Here is a 17,587-nt window from a genome sequence, read left to right as displayed (position 1 = left end):
GTACATTTAGAAGCAAAAAAGAGTGATTAATGATTTATTAAAATTTCATAATGAAAAAATTCAAGTAAAAAGTCTTTGTTAGAAAAATTATTATTTGATTCAGAAACCATATGTTTTGAATGCAAATTAAAAGTCTACAGGGAGTAAGTTTGTATATCAAGCCAGAATCCTAAATTACTCATTTAGTGATGACAAAACCATTTAGCCCATGATAAAAATACCTATGCTGATCTTTTATTTATTTATACACTAAAGCTGGGTACATGGATTTGTGCACACTGAAAGGAAATTAATTAGAAGAAATATTTTAATATTGCCAGTTGCCCTTTCTCTATAATAGAAGTATCAACCAAATTCACGATTGACAATGACAGATCGAAACACACACGTGCGATTGGTGCCAGTGAGAGCTTTATATGTGTCGTGCATGCGCAAGTCAACTTTGCCTTTTATAGATATAGAATGAACTTGCTTAATTAGACCTGCTTTCTGATTTAGCTAAACTTTTTCCAGCCCAGTGAAGCACCCCAACTTCTCTTTCACATAATTGTTAGCAACACAGCAGTAAATATCAACATGAAGCAGATTATTATTGCAGATCACACAGGGAGAACAAAGGGTAAAATATTTAACTGCAGCAGTGTTTGACTCTATTCTGCGCAGTGAGAAAACCTGAAGTCATTTTCAGGGTCCACCATTTCTTACTTCTTTTCAGTCGGGGCAGTTTCTAAGCTTTTTAAATCTCCGTTTTCCAGCTAATGAAAAGAAAATAGGATTCTACTGAGTCTCCTATCTACTTACTCTAGGACTGGGATGAGGCATAGGAAAACACCTCACTGACATTTGGTTAAAGTGTAAAATGTTTGCACCTGGCTATAAAACAAGTCATGTTTCAGAGCTGAAGAAACTGTAAGGAGGCTAGTCGCTAGGGAGAGGAAGCCGGGTGTTGCTGCTTAGCGTCACTACCTGGTGTTCACAGGTAGGCTGGGCTGTGGGCTGCATTTTGTGCCATGGGTTCTTGGCAGCATTGGCTGCGATTTAGTGGTCCCTTGCTCTGGGGTGGTGGCGGGGCCTGTGTCCCACTTGGGGGAAGCTGAGTGTTGCTTTGTCAGTGCCATGTCCACGGTGCTGTTTCTTTGTAAATGGCCAGTGCATGTCATGACAGCTCTTGTGTTGAGCGTCTGCCCCCGGTGGTCAGTGTGCATCATAGCAACAAGTCGGACAGTTGGAGGGACACTTAGCATATTAGCCTTTTATATATATAGATTGTTTGACGAAAATTTGCATGTTGTGTACATATTAAGAAAAAGAGCACATGTTTTCAATGTTTTATTTAGGTTGAAAACACATGCATACCATAAAGTATCCAAATCTTAAATATACAGTTTCATCTTTTAAAAAAAGCATAAGATGAATACTTTTGTGTAACTGGGACTCAAATCAAGAATCATTTTACTGGAATCCCAGAAACCCCCTTCAACCTTCTCTCTCCTAGAATAATACTTATGATGATTTGAAACATCATTGATTAGCTTTTAAAACTTCTTATAAATGGAATCATAGAGTAAGTTCCATAACTTCCTTCTTTCATTCAATGTTTAGCTTATAAGATTTTTAGTACAGTTGGAATTCATTCATTCTCATTGCTATATAGTATATTATATAAATACTAAAGACCCAGTGCACGAATTCGTGCATGGGTGGGGTCTGGCTGGCCTGGCCCCAATCTGTGGATTGGGGCCGGTCCTGTTGAGAGGAGGAGATGGCAGGAGGTTGGCCAGCTGCCCCGCCCTGACTGGGGCCTGATCAGGGACAGGCTGGCTTTGGGGAGGGGTCATGGGTGATTGGCCATCAGGCCCCACCCCTGATTGGGGTGGGGGGCAATTGGGGGAGGGATGGCTGTGGAGAGGGGCTATGGGAAGTGGGCTGGCTGGCTCTGCCCCTGAATGGGATGTGGGGGCCGATCAGGGGTCAGTGGCTGGGGGAGGGGATGTGGGAGGTTGGTTGGGCAGCCCCATTCCCGATTGGTGTGGTGGAGGAGGCCGATTGGGGGCAGAACTGGCTGGGGGAATGGACCATGGACTGATTGGGGTGGTGGGGACTGATCAGGGGTGGGGCCAGCATGGGGAGTGGCTGTGGGCCATCCAGCCCCACCCCTGAATGGGGTGGGAGGGGCCGATCAGGGGCCAGTGGCCTGGGGGAGGGGCCATGGGTGGTTGACAGGCCAGCCCTTCCCCAGATCAGAGTGGGGGGGCTAATTTGGGGTGGAGCTGGCTTTGGGGAGGGGCCACAGACTGAACAGGGTGGTGGGGGACAACTGGGGGTGGGGCCAGCTGGGGGGAGGGGCTGTTGGCTGATTGGAATCAGGTGGGCTGATTGGAGGTGGGGCTGGCTGGGAGGAAGGGTCACAAGGGGTGTTGGCTGGCTGCCCTGCCCTACATTGGGGTGGGAGAGGCCGATCAGGGGCAGGGCTGGCTGGGGTGAGGGGTTGTAGGATGTTGGCCAGCCGGCCCTGCCCCCTATTGGGGTGGGGAGTGATCAGGGGTGTGGCCAGCTGGGGGGAGGGGCTGCGGACCGATCAGGGTGGGGCAGGCCAATTGGGGGTGGGGCTGGCTGGAGGGAAAGGCCACAGGGGGGATGGGCTGGCTGCCCTGCTCTCCATCGGGGTGGGAGAGGCCAATCAGGGGCGGGACCAGATGGGTGAGGGGCCACAGGAGGTTGGCCGGTCCCCCCCCACCACCACCACCCTGATTGGGCTGGTTCATAGCGACTGGTCGTTCTGGTTGTTACGGTGTTCTGGTTGCCGGCTTTTTATATAGATAGATACTACCATTCATTTGCCTATGCTAATGCTTATGGACATTTGAGTTGTGTCCAGTTTGGGGCTACTTTGAATAATTTTTTGATCATTCTTATACCTATTGAGTATATAACTGGGGCCATATGATATGTTCAGCTTTTGCATAATGCCAAATAGTAGTTTAGATCCGTTTACACTTCATCCACAAAGAGAGACGGTCCCAATGCCTCCACAACTGTTTTTTGTTTGTTTTTTTCATTTATGTCACTCTGGTGTTTATCACTATTCCATTTGGTTCTTAACCTTACAAAAGTAGAAAAGAATAACTAGTTTTATTAAATTATACTTTACTTGAAGTATCTTAAATGCTCTTCTTTGAATTACTGTTCCTTATTTAAATGATACATAAGATTAATGATCCCAACTTATTCAATAATATACTAGCTTGGAAAAGGATTCTTGATCAATTGTAATTCTCATCAATTTTACCTTTTCGTGTTATTAACTATGATATTTAAGAATGAAAAGTGAGCAATTCTTCACATTAATGTAAACAACATTTCTGCATGTTAAAAGAAAGTTTCATGGTCTAAATAAACCAAGATGTGAACCAGTAATAGTTTATTTAAAATGAAGACATGAATCTCAGTTGCTTATATTATGTCTGTGTTTCTAGAGAAACATAGAAAAAAGTTATGGCAAACTTGCAGTCTGTTAATTTCTTTTCACCCTGCCAGAAACTGTCCTTTCACTCTTTAGCTAGTAATATACTACTGTTCGTTGAGGAGATTTTTGAAGAAAATAGCATCTTTCTCCTTAATTAGAATCAGGGACACCTTTGAAAATGCAGTAGTTACAGCAAATAATAACAATAATAATAATATACTACTAATAATAAACAGCAACAACAATGTTTTGCACCAAGCTAATTGTATCTCTAATTTATTAGTTGGGTTCAGGAATTTTCGTTAATAATTATTTCATTGATTGCATTTTTGAGCTCACATTTACTGGGTTTATATCCTTGCTGCACACTTAACCAACAGTGTTGCCTTGCGAAAGTTACTTACTAGTAACCTCTGCAGACCTCAGATCTGTAGGATGGGAATGATTATAGAACGTATATTATATGTTGTATTAGTTTGGGTCCTCCAGGAAGCAGATGCCAAGAAGGGATTAAACACAAGAAGATTTTATTAAGGGAAACGTCTCTGAGAGAAAATGAGGAAAAAACTGAGTAAATCTGGAAGACCTCGCTGTTGGTCGAGATGCAAGTGTGACCCAGAGTGAAGGGAGTGAAGACAAGGTTGAGTGGAAGTCTTCAGCATGTTGCTCAGTCTAAGGAAGGGATAGCGAGAGCTTTAGGGAATCCTGAGCCCAAACTGGCCATCAGAGGAGGCCTGTGTCTTCCAGTGATGGAACTGCTTTAGAATCCCTGCTGCCCTCTGTCATTGGTTGGGGCAGTTGCAGAAATGGATTTCAGAACAAAACAGCAGGTGCTCTTTAGGCAATTAAATGTCCTGTATTTAGAGATCTTGAGGCACATTCTCATGGTCACAACAAATGATTATCATGAAGATGAATTGGCAAACTCCCAATAAAGTAATTAAAACAATATCTGAATCATCAATATTTATCAATTTATTTATTCATATTATTCATCATTATTAATAATCACTGAATTAATAAAGGAGCCACATGTTCAGTCTGCTTGAAATATTTGACAGAGGAGTTGAAAAGCCTGCTGTTTAGAGCTTACTTCATTTTTCCTAACCAAAGAATATTATTGCACATTTATAGCATATGAATAATTATTTCCCTTCTACTATTTATTTCACTATTTATTGCCAAGTCCCTAATGCACACTGGAATACCAAACTCTAGCCCCCAGTATTTCTGCATAAATAATGGGTTTAATTGTTGTTTTAAAAATAGAGAGACCTGTCCTGGTTGTATGGTTCAGTTAGTTGTGGTTTCAATTCCTGGTTGGGGCAAGTATGGGAGGCAGCTCCCTCTCTCTCTCTCTCTCTCTCTCTCTCTCTCTCTCTCTCTCTCTCTCTCTCACTTTCTTGCTCTCAAATCAATAAACATATCCTCAGGTGGAGATAAATTAAAAATACAAAAGACGTATTAATAGCATTATATTTTTTTATGTCCAATTGACAATATCAAAGGGTTTCATCATTTATCATCATTAGAAGGACATAATTGGGAATTGCTTGATCCACTTTTTAAAACTGGTCAATGGGTGTGCATCATCATGGGAAGAACTCCTTTTGAAACTCCTTTTGTAAGGCCATTTTCTCAACAATTTTCTCAACAGTGGAAACTCCTTTTATCTTTTTAAAGAATTTTCATGTTATTAGAAAATTCAGAGGGCATATGTGAATAATTGCAAATAGAGGAAAGAAAAATTACAGTAAAAATCATGTGAAAATGTTTGTTGAAAAGTCTGTGAGGCCACTTTATTATGATACTTGAATGTAAGCAAATTTATTCAGAAGAGAATCTTAAACATAGAGGATGGATTCTTTAGGGCATGCCCTCCAATCTCCTTCTTTTGCTCATTTTACTCTCCCTTTATAAGTAGAAGCCTACTTATTCTTCCCTTTGTGCATTAGTCATGTGCCTTTCTCATTTCCCCTGCTGGGATGTCTTCCTTTGCGCTGAAGTCTGTATTAACCACACCATCTAAGACCTATTCTTACCATAATATTTTGAGGGCCACCTCAAGTTATAACTTCTTTAGTTCTTCCCCAAATTGTCTTAGTCCAAATAGACTTCTCCATATGCTCAATGTCTGCTAGCTGTGTTATCCCTAAGTGTCACTTGATATATGCTGTTCCTTCCAGCTATCCCCTTGGTGCACTGAGCATCTCAGTTATTCCTCATGTTGCACTATAACTGTTCTCTTGTCCTTATACTGTACCACACTGTCAGGAAAATAAGAATGATTATACTGCTGGAATCTAGTAGGTATTTTTCTTTCCTCATTCTATTTTGTCTTCTTTATTGATTAAGGCATTACATAAGTGTCCTTATCTCCCCATTGCCTGCCCCCCCCTCTCCACCCACACTCATGCCCTCACCCCCCTGGTGTCTGTGTCCATTGATTAGGCTTATATATATGTATACAAGTCCTTTGGTTGATCTCTCCTCCTTACCCCCACCCTCCCCTACCTTCCCTCTGAGGTTTGACAATCTGATCGATGCTTCTCTGTCTCTGGATCTGTTTTTGTTCATCAGTTTATGTTGCTCATTATATTCCACAAATGAGTGAGATCATGTGATATTTATCTTTCTCTGACCGGCTTATTTCACTTAACATAATGCTCTCCAATTCCATCCATGCTGTTGCAAATGGTAAGAATTCCTTCTTTTATACAGTAGCGTAGTATTCCATTGTGTAGATGTACCACAGTTTTCTAATCCACTCATCTGCTGATGAACTCTGGTTTCTCTTCAGATCGCATAAATCTTTTGCCTTTTTCTAGTAGGTATTTTTAAAATATAGTAAAATCTAATGAATGCATGTATGAATGAATGAGTTAATTGATACATTATATTCCCACATAGATAATCAGCATAGTAAGGACAAGCATAGAGTCTTATACCTTGGTATGATCCCAGTCACCTAGTACAGGATTTGAATATTGTAGGAGGCACTTAATACATTTTTGTGACTGATGAGTTTAAATATTTGTATGAATACCAGGTTTAAATTATATGATTATCATTTTGGAGAGGTAGTGACTTGCCATGAATTTCACTGCTTGTGCAATCGCCTTTTATACAACACAAGAGGCCTGATGCACGAAATTCATGCAAGAGTAGGCCTTCCTTCTCCCAGCTGCTGGCACTGGCTTCCCTCTGGCACCTGGGACTCGGGCTTCCCTCTGACCACTGGAAGGCACCCAGGACCCAGGCTTCCCTTGCAGCCCCAGCTTCATCAGGAAGATTGTCCAGAAGGACATCTGGAAGGATGTCTGGTCTAATTAGCATATTATGCTTTTATTGTTATAGATGATTTGCTAGACTCTTGTAGTTCACCATTAGGTAAACCTTGGTGAAAGCAGATTGCACTTTCTCTTTTTGCAAAACAGTGTGCATGTATTATTTGTTTACTTATAATAATTGTGATTTTGACTTAAGCAACTGATATACATTTATAGTTTGTTTATAGTTGTGTATACATTTATAGTTAGTCTAATATATATAAAAAAATTATTGGGACTTATCTACATACTGTGTAAAATGAAGTAAATTGACCCAGATAACATGGATTCAGACATAGTGTAAGTCAGCAAGAATTGGTAACAAGGTGAAATGTATATTAACTTTCTAGCATATTGGTAAGTAATATTAAAAAAAAAACAACAATTAATTTTTGGTTGCGTCCTTTGAGAATAAAGCATTAAAATAATTTATGTTTCCATGCTAAGTATCCTTCCAGGAAAAGCATTGCAATCTCCACCAGGTTCTGTTCTAAGAAAAAAATACATTGTTGTATACTCTCAAAGGAGTGATATTCTGAACTCAAATCTGTTTAAATAGTTGTAGTACATAATACTCTGACCAGGTTACTAAGCCATATATCTTTCACTGTTCACTTTGTTAGTTATACTCAGCGTGTGGTTGGAAATGGAATCAAAGCCCAGTCTGGGAATCCTGAAGTCAAAGTCAAAGGAACTGATCCTGTGATAAATCAGATTATTGATAAACTGAAGCATGTTATTCAGGTAAGTTCTGGTCCTCTCTTATTGGTATTCTCAGTGGTAAATAATAAGTGGCTGTTTTCCATTACATGTGATAAACTTGTTAATCCTATCTGATAATCCTACCTACATTTGAGTATTGGAATAACTTCTTTGAATCTAGGGTTTTGGAAATATTTGGTTGAGTGGTTTTTTCATATAAAGTCAATGTGCTATAGTATTTTAATGGGTGGGCAATCTGTGTCTCTGAAAAGGAGCCCCTGCTTCAGCATTCCAATAAATAATGAGACTTTCAGGATGAGCTTCATCCCCAACAATAAGTTTTAGACACTAGAACTACTGACTTTAAAGAAAACACATAGCAGAGCATGGAAGATGCCAAACTCACCTTCCAGGTAATTCTCTGAGCCTCTCTATTAAGGTTTTTTGCCACATTTTCAACAAAAGTTGTCATAAACGAAAAAAATATGCATTTCTTGTACTTATTTTCTGTACCACCTTTTATATGTTATATCATAATCTAATTGTTTATGAAATACTTGTTTTATACTTAATAATGTTATTTAACCTAATGAACAATAATACTGCATGTGAACGATATATGGCATTATATATATATATATATATATATATATATATATATAATATTTCTGTGAACTATTCTATCAGTCAGAAATAAATATTATGTTACATGCTATAAAAGACTACCCTTCATTCTACATCTATTGGGGTTTCAGGTAAGAAGGACTATTTTTTAGTTATTGGTCTTCATATAACAATTTATATTTGCACATTTTTTCTAAGCAAAACTGTGTATGTACAGTTGATACTTGTAGCATTATAATATATATATATATATATATATATATATATATATATGAAACTATACTTAAACATAATACAGAGTTTTTATTGATATTAAAGTATTCTAGAGTCACTGGTATGTTTCTCATGATTTTTCTGCAAAATTTAAGTTTATGTGGAGCCAGTTCTTATAATCCTATTTTTATGAGAGTCTCTGTATCTTGAGCAAAGTTTATGTAAGTAGGGCATGGTAGTCTGTGTCCAAAACTATTGATTTCTACCATCCAGGTGCCAATAATAATGGCTACTTTGTTTATTTTTTGACTGTTACATTAGGAAAATAGACCTCTAACCTGGGAGGCAGAACCAAAAATAACTTCCTTTGAGAAAAATGTAAGAGCAAATAGTGTCACATCTGCTAGTAAGTCAAACCTCAAGGCCTCTAGTGAATTAAACCAGTTCTCTCAGAGACAAATGTCCAAAGTAAGGCAAGTAGGTAGGTGCCTTACACTTCCAGTGGACCAAGTGCTGAGGCATTTCTTGGAAGTGAGTAGTCTTGGGATTGTGTCAGGAGCTCAAGTGACAGTGAAGGAGGGGCCAGTCTTGGGATTGTGTCAGGAGCTCAAGTGACAGTGAAGAGTAGGAGCTGGACCAGAGACTGAGGCAGAATGGCTGAGGTCAGTCTGGAGAAACCTGTTGTCCTCAGCAGCAATGACATTAAGTCCATTAGGGAATGTCATTCAGGCACAAAAGAGGAGGGAGTTCATTCTTCCTGTCAAATTTTTGAAGCCTTGCTTCCCATGATGAGAAAAACAAGAGCTTCAGTTAAAATTAATTTTGAGCCCTAACTGGTTTGGCTCAGTGGATAGAGCATCGGCTTGTGGACTGAAGGGTCCCAGGTTCAATTCCAGTCAAGGGCATGTACCTTAGTTGTGGCCACATCCCCAGTGGGAAGTGTGCAGGAGGCAGCTGATCGATGTTTCTAACACTATCCCTCTCCCTTCCTCTCTGTAAAAAATCAATAAAATTTTTAAAAAATTAATTTTGACTCAGTGAGAAATGCATGAGGGTTTAAGAAAACTTAGAATATTGCATTAATTATTGAGTTTCTTAGTGGCTTAATAAACAACCTATTTGGAACTTGACATATAAGCAAACTAGACTTCTAAATCTATGTGTCATTGTTGGGGTTCCCCAGGAAGAGACTCTGGAAATAGACCATAGATTTGCATACAGGAGATCTATGGCAGAGTACCCTAGCAATATGTGAGGGACTGGAGGAAGTAGGACTGTGCAGAGGGAGCAAGTGACTGTACTGTAGCTGGAATAGAAGCCTCATCTGAATCCAGTAGGAACTCTGGAACAGGGAGGGCCCTTTCAGATTGTCCTGAATTGAAACAAGAAGTTGTGTCTTTATCCCACCAACTGAACCTTCATTGGATAAGGGCTACTGGGTGGATGGTGGTAGTATTAACTCAGTTCTGAGTCATCAGCAGCCAACAGTATTATCTGAGCTGAAGGAAGGCATGCCTTGGTCTAGGTGGCACCCCACGGCATCATGCAATCTGATATGGTTTGTAGATCAAGCTTATTCGAAAACTCTAATGCACAGTTCATCATAAAATCAGATGAGCTGAATATAATCAGCCCCTCTCAGTGAGATACAATAAATTCACAGTAGTCTCTAAAGTGGGGTAAGCATTCCCCAGAGAGTGCACAAGCTGATCCACGGGAGGTCTGGAGGGAAAAATAGAACTTTTTGTGTACTGTATTTATTCTATCTCATTCTGTTAACTTCTTTTGTTGTTGTTGTAGGAATGGGTATGAAATGTGTAACAGTGCAATAGCACATGCATATAATTTAGAAATACAGAAATCTATGTGTCAGGTGGGTATGCATTCCAACTGTTTTTATGGAACATTTGACAAGATGAAAACAGATGGAACGCCCTGCTATAGTTAATAATGATGAGTTGCTATGGAGGAGAGTATATGATATAAGAAAACACATTCACAAAGAAACAAGAAGATACTCAAAGGGTAGGGCTTATAACAACTCTCAGGAGGAGGATTCACTGATATGTTACCCATTCAGCATAACATTTTCCTCTTCTTGTTTCACAGATTTCAAAACCACCTATTTTTAAAGGGGACAGTGGGAAATAGTCTCATTTTTTAAGCTTCTGTGTTAAATTGAGTCCCATTCTTTTATCCTAATATTAGTGTATATACCTCCAGTTATTAATACTTAAGCTTTATTCTAGGGCTACAAGAAAATGTCATATAAAATACTACCTTTGAAGTCTACCTTTTAAAAGTCTACTAGGATGATCTGATTGAAATATAGTTTTTTACAGAAGATAGCAAGAAGTCTAGTTTGTACAGGTATCACTAAAATATTCACCTTAAAGTCTTAGAACATGTTCTTCCCTAAGCCAACTCTCCTAGAGATGAAGAGAAGTTTTTGAATTTACCAGCGTTCTGACTGCTGATCATATGTGTGTCCCCTGGCAGGGGTGGCTATTGTACTGCCAACATTAAGGGGTAGTTAAAAGGATTCACCACAGTGTCAAGTGTGAAAAGGCTCAGAAAACTGTGTCCTATAAGTAAGAATTTATTAATTGAGAGTCAGTGTGTGGCAAGGGAGGAAGTAGAAGTTGGAATATATTTCATAATGTCATCTGCAGATTTAGGTGGTTCCTTGTGTTTGCGGTAAGAAATAAGTTTATATTTTATTGTAAGGGATATTAAGTGCATTTGTTAACAGTGTACCATGAAAATATCATCTCTCATCATAGGGATAAGCAAGTGTCCCTCTTGTCCACTTTTTCCATATATAAGCATATGGAAATAAGCCAGCCATATTTATCAGCAAAAATTGGCTTCATACATTAGCCCTCAAATACTTTTCTTCTTGGCCTGCTATTGACCTGCACCTCATTTTCTACCCTGTAACCTTTGCAATTAGAGTCACCAAACAAGTAGATAGGGGTTTCACTTTGTAAATGCCACTTTTTAAATGTCTTTTTAGGTCATTTATTCAAAATATCCAACTAATACTTATTGAAGTCCCACTGTGGGCCTGGTTCTGCACAGGGCACTGAGGTGAAAGAGGTAAACAAAGCAGACACAAACCCTACTCTCATGGATTTGCATTCTAAGAAAAATTAAACAAACACCGACAAAAAATGCAGCTGACAAATATACAGGAAACAAAACGGGATGAAGTAGGGAAAGGTACTTAAGAAGACTGCTCTGGTGGAGGCCAAGCAAAGGGGGATGGTTGGGTTGATAATGAATGAGGAAACATAGGAAAGGAAGAAAGAAATCATTGGGAAATCTGGGAGAACTGTGTTTGGGGCAGAGGAAATAATAAAGGACCTACTGCACAGATAGGTTTACTGCATTCTGAGAGCAAACAAACCCATGTGGCTGGAACATAATAAGTGAAGGAAAGAGACAAATATAAACTGGATTGAAGAAGTCAGGCGGGGAGTTTAGATTTTGTACTAAGTTGGGTGGGAAATCACTAAAGACTGGGAAGAAGATGATACAAGTTAATTAATGTATTATAAAAATAATTTTGGCTTCACTATGGAAAATGGACCTTGAAAGAGCAGGAGTAGAAGAAAGTTATCCAAGCAGATCATGGTGATTGGAGTTAGAATAAGAGTGGGTAATATAGGTGGATAGATTTAGATATATATGGAAAGTGGAGTTATCAGAAATGGTGATCAATTGGAAATTGAGGTGATAGAAAGAGAGAATAAGAATAATGCCTAGTTCTGGTGGGATAATTGTTTCAGTAAGTAAAAAAATAAAAAAAATCCTGGAAGTGGAGCAGGACTGGGTTTTGCTCATTGAGGTTGATTCGAAATTATGGTTCTGTTACACTTGAGATGCCTTTTACACAGTGAAGGGGACATCCAGAATTCAGTGGTGACCACAGAGCTGGAGGTATACATTTGGGAGAGATAGTTTCCAGCTGCTTCCTGCATTCTAAAGCCTGTGCTTGAGGTGGGCAATGCTTGTACCTTTCACAATTACCGGTGATAAATATGGTCCAGCCATGGGCAAACTACGGCCCGCGGGCCGGATCCGGCCCGTTCGGCTGTTCTATCCGGCCCGCGGAGCCAAAAGAGCGGAGGGTTCTCTTGCTCTCCCCTCCACTCCTTTACTTTGAATTTATATTAGTTCACACAAACACTCCATCCAGGCTTTTGTTCCGGCCCTCCGGTCCAGGTTAAGAACCCATTGTGGCCCTCGAGTCAAAAAGTTTGCCAACCCTATAGTCAATAGCCAGTGAGGAATTTTCTAAAGGGTTAACATGAATTGTCTTAGATCAGTGGTTGGCAAACTCATTAGTCAACAGAGCCAAATTTCAACAGTACAACGATTGAAATTTCTTTTGAGAGCCAAAAACCAACTTCTGCGCATGGGCCACGAAGTTTCAATCGCACTGTACATGCGCGCCCGCACATGGTATTTTGTGGAAGAGCCACACTCAAGGGGCCAAAGAGCCGCATATGGTTCGCGAGCCGCAGTTTGCCGACCACTGTCTTAGATGATTGCATCAGACTGAATTACCTTTTGATTATACATTGGAAATAAACCTTGATTACTCTTAGTTCATGACTGAGGGAATGTATGAACATTTTTAATTCAGATTTTCACTCCTACTAAACTAATTTTGAAATGTCTTTTCATGATAACTAAGTTTGTTTAGGGCAAAGTTGTCAGCAAAAACGTCATAGCTATGCAGCAATTTATCATTAGGCATTAAATAACATCTATCATTTTTCAAAGAAAAATATATCAGCAGTTAAAATCCTAACCTCTGAGCAATTGTAAATGATAATGACCCACTGCTTAGAAATTACTTTGCCTACTTTCAATATGAAACATAAAAAATACTATCAGAGCAATTTTCTATAATTATATTATTTCAAAACCAATAAATGTTGCAATGTTGTTAAGTAATAGATTTAAGTGACAGTTTATTTCTTCAATCCTAACCATTTTGACACATATAAGAATATTATCAGTTTCTGTTCAATATTCTTTTTTATAAGGAGACTAAGGCTTCTTTAGAAAGCTGTCTTCATGTATAAGTTAATTTGATTTTTAAATGAGTGTAAAAGCAATAATCATAACCATTTATTTAAAACCATAATATGGAGACATTTTATAATATTTAGTTCAATAATCACAGTCTACTGGGTTCAAGCAGAGATCTGAGACACTTATTTTATGTAGGAAAAGACTGCTAAATTGCCTTTCTTATTTCTCATTCTGTTCCTAGGATACCAATATGAAAAATAGTAACTTTAGAGCTATGGTAGACTGAGATGAGATACTCAATGGGTAGTTATATGGTTAGTGTTCAATAATATAAAAAAAGATACAGGGTTTCAAAAAGATGTTAGTATCTCAAAGTTTATGAATTCTGAAAGCTATTTAAGTTTTTTTTTCCATTAAACTACTTAATATAAAACATTTTAGAAACTTTTTTTCTGTTGTTAATAGCTTATAACAGTGATGCAGAACTAGTCAATTATAATGGACTAGAGACCCGGTGCATGAAATTCGTGCATGGGGGGGCGGTGTCCCTCAGCCCAGCCTGCACCCTCTCCAATCTGGGACCCCTCGAGGGATGTCCCACTGCCCGGTGGGATCGGGCCTAAATGGGCAGTCGGACATCCCTCTCACAATCCAGGACTGCTGGCTCCCAACTGCTCACCTGCCTGCCTTCCTGATTGCCCCTAACCGCTTCTGCCTGCCAGCCTGATCACCCCCTAACCACTCCCCTGCCAGCCTGATTGATGCCTAACTGCTCCCCTGCCAGCCTGTTTGCCCCTAACTTCCCTCCCCTGCAGGCCTGGTCTCCCCCAACTGCTCTCCCCTGCAGGCCTGATTCCCCCCCAACTGCCCTTCCCTGCAGACCCAGTCACCCCCAACTTCCCTCCTCTGCTGGCTGGGTCACCCATAACTGCCCTCCCCTGCAGGCTTGATCGCCCCCAACTGCCCTCTCTTGCAGGCCTGGTCCCTCTCAACTGCCCTCCCCTGCTGGCCCGATCACCCACAACTGCCCTCCCTTGCAGGCCTGATTCCTCCCAACTGCCCTCCCCTGCTGGCCATCTTGTGGCAGCCATCTTGTGTCCATATGGGGGGAAGGATCTTTGAGCACATGGGGTCAGCCATCTTGTGTGTTGGAGTGATGGTCAATCTGCATATTACTCTTTTTTAGATGGGATAGAGGCCTGGTGCATGGGTGGGGGCCAGCTGGTTTGCCCTGAAGGGTGTCCTGGATCAGGGTGGGGGTTCCCTTGGGGTGTGGGGCAGCCTGGGCGAGGGGCCTGTGGTGGTTTGCAGGCCGGCCACGCCCCCTGGTGACCCAAGCAGAGGCCCTGGTATCTGGGATTTATTTATCTTCTACAATTGAAACTTTGTAGCCTGGAGTGGAGCCAAGCCTTCTGCTCACTCCGTGGTGGCAGCCATTTCTATTGGGATTTATGTATCTTCTATAGTTGAAACTTTGTAGCCTTAAGTGGAGGCCAAGGCAGGCCAGGGCTGCAGAAGCTTGGCTTCCTCCATCGCCGCAGGCAACCCTAGCCTCCTGCTCTCTCCAGCTCCGTGGCTGCTGCCATTTCTCTTGGGCTTTATTTATCTTCTACAATTGAAACTTTGTAGCCTTGAGTGGAGGCCTAGGCCGGCAATGGCAGGCTGAAAGCTTGGCTTCCTCCATTGCCAGGGAAACCCAAGCCTCCCTCCTGCTCTCTGTGGCTGCAGCCATCTTGGTTGGGTTTATTTGCATATTTGCTCCTGATTGGCTGGTGGGCGTGGCTGGTGGGTGTAGCGGAGGTATGGTCAATTTGCATATTACTCTTTTATTAGATAGGACTGGTCAACTGGTAATTATGATCTGTTTGACCAGGGGGTGGCAGCTGTCCCTGGGAAATTCTTTCATCTTTACAGACTCCTTTTCTTGTTCAGAGAATTTGCTATAACACCCTGATTCCTTCCCCCTCACCTCCACTGAACGCCATGCCCCCAACTTACAATATAATATTCTAGAAAGACAAGCACTTTTGATTTTGTATTAGCAATGCAGCAGTAATCAAAACACATTTAGTTATCTTTTGGTTCAGAGGAAAGTATTTGAAATGCATTCAATAACTTTGAATGGTCATCTAATTTAGCAATTAGTTTGTCTGAGTAAATTCAATGGAAAGTTGCTTTCTGGAGTGTGTGGTATAATGCACTGACTTCATTATTGGCCATTTCATTAAAAAAAATCAATTGTCAGCATATAACCAACTACTTCAATTAGTGCACAATCAACTGGAAATGAAAGTATAAAAACTCTTTTTGAAAGTAATGGGATTTTTTTGGCCATTGATAATTTATTTTTTATTATTTAAAGAGTATGTAATTATTTTATGTTAGATAAAAATTTGAATTTATATTCACTTGGCTGTTGCTGATCTTATACATTATCATTGCTTGTTAAAATTTGAGCCTTTTATCTGCCAGGTTTTTGTTTGTAAAATATATTAAAAGAACACTGAACACTAGGACTTTTATATTTTCTATTTAGGTGATTAGGACATATTATAGCTGTTTATAGGCTAAAACCTTTATCTTTCTGTTTAAAACCTAATGTAAAATGTGTTTTATATCATAAAAATGAGATTGCAAATTATAGTCAGTTCCCACTAAATTCAGATTTTTTTTAAAAATTGAAATAATTTTGATCAATACCAGGCACATGAGGTACACCCCAAATTTCTGCCAGCCAAGGTGGTTGGCCTGCTGGCCCCACCCTGATCAGGGTGTTGGGGGTGATCCGGTTCACTGGCCGCAGTGGGTGTCATAGCAACTGGTTGTTAGGTCACTATGGTCAGAGAAACAAAGTAAACTAATAGAGGCAAGACATTTATCAAATAAATAATATATCAGGTTTATTTTTCAGAAATAAAGAGGCATGACTCCATATTGAGCCCACCAAGTAACCAACACAATGAATAAACACACACACACACACACACACACACACACGATTATGAAATTTTTTAATATTGAAGAGAAAAATTAAAATTTTTCAGAAAAAGAAACTGAACAAGGTACATACAACTGCATACAGAAAATTGGGATTAAATTTATTGTTGCTTATCAATAGGAACTCTAAAGGACAATGGCAAAGTAATATTTTTAAATTATGAGGCAACTGATGTCTATCCTGAAATTCTATACCCAGCAAAATTTAGCAATCAAGTATGAAGATTGATGAGTTTTGCAGATAGTAAAGATACACAAATTTATAATCTGTATACCTTATGAAAACATACAAAGTTATTAGTACAGAGAATAATCTAGAAATAAGAATGTTTGGCACCCAGGAAACACGGTGTTTAATACATCAGAATAGAAAAATGAATGACTATGAGAGGATTATTTTATAAGCTCAAAAGAAAGAACATCAGTAACTTAAAGTGATGTGTTGGAATGTATAGAAAAGATATTATTTAAGCATTTGACAGATCTGTTAGAACATTTGAGGGTAAAAAAGATATAAAGAAGATATATAAAAAGACCTGATAGGTGCAAGGCAAACTATGCAAATTAATAGATACCATGGCAATTATAGATTATAGGAAAGCAAAAAGCTTTACATGAAAAGAAATATAATCATAATAGAATACTGATCTGAACTGAATATTTACACTGAGTGGCCAGATTATTATGATCTCTGAACGCATAATAATCTGGCCACTCAGTGTATTTGTATCTCAAATGGGTACCAAAAGTATTCTAGACTTTTGCTGGAGATCAACCACCTATTTGCCCTGAGCTTTCTATCAGCCAGTGCAAAGGGGAAAACTGATCAGGTGCATGATTTATAGTATCTTTGATATCAAATAAATGAGGTACTCAAGAGAAGTACACTGAGTGGCCAGATTATTATGCGTTCAGAGATCATAATAATCTGGCCACTCAGTGTATAGATACAACTATTACTTTAATTAGAACTTTGCTAAAACCTTATTAGTTGAATGGGGAAAAGGAAAATGGGACTTGGTATTGTAACAGAAAATCAATGAATATTGCCAAGAATTGATAATCAAGAATAACTGCCTCGCCCAATCAGAGTGACTCTGTTGAGCATCTTTTTGTGCATAGAAGAGTTTCTGGTTTGAGTCCCTATTGGGACACATACCTGGGTTTCAGGTTTGATCCCCAGTCGGGGTATGTATTGAAGGTAGACAAG

The 17,587-nt window shown here is 39.6% G+C and overlaps 1 protein-coding gene across 1 annotated transcript in view; it reads left to right on the top strand.

Moving 5' to 3' along the window:
* GPC5 (glypican 5) overlaps positions 1 to 17,587 on the top strand; it is a 1,409,835-nt gene that overhangs the window by 464,968 nt on the left and 927,280 nt on the right. The window contains exon 6 of the mRNA XM_080661084.1: positions 7,419 to 7,539. Within this exon, the coding sequence (XP_080517210.1) occupies positions 7,419 to 7,539 (121 nt within the window). The remainder of the gene's footprint in view (positions 1 to 7,418; positions 7,540 to 17,587) is intronic.

This window comes from Plecotus auritus (genome assembly GCF_963455305.1).
Source record: "Plecotus auritus genome assembly, chromosome: 3".
Classification (NCBI taxonomy): Eukaryota; Metazoa; Chordata; class Mammalia; order Chiroptera; family Vespertilionidae; genus Plecotus; species Plecotus auritus.
This window is presented reverse-complemented; position numbering and strand designations above follow the sequence as displayed.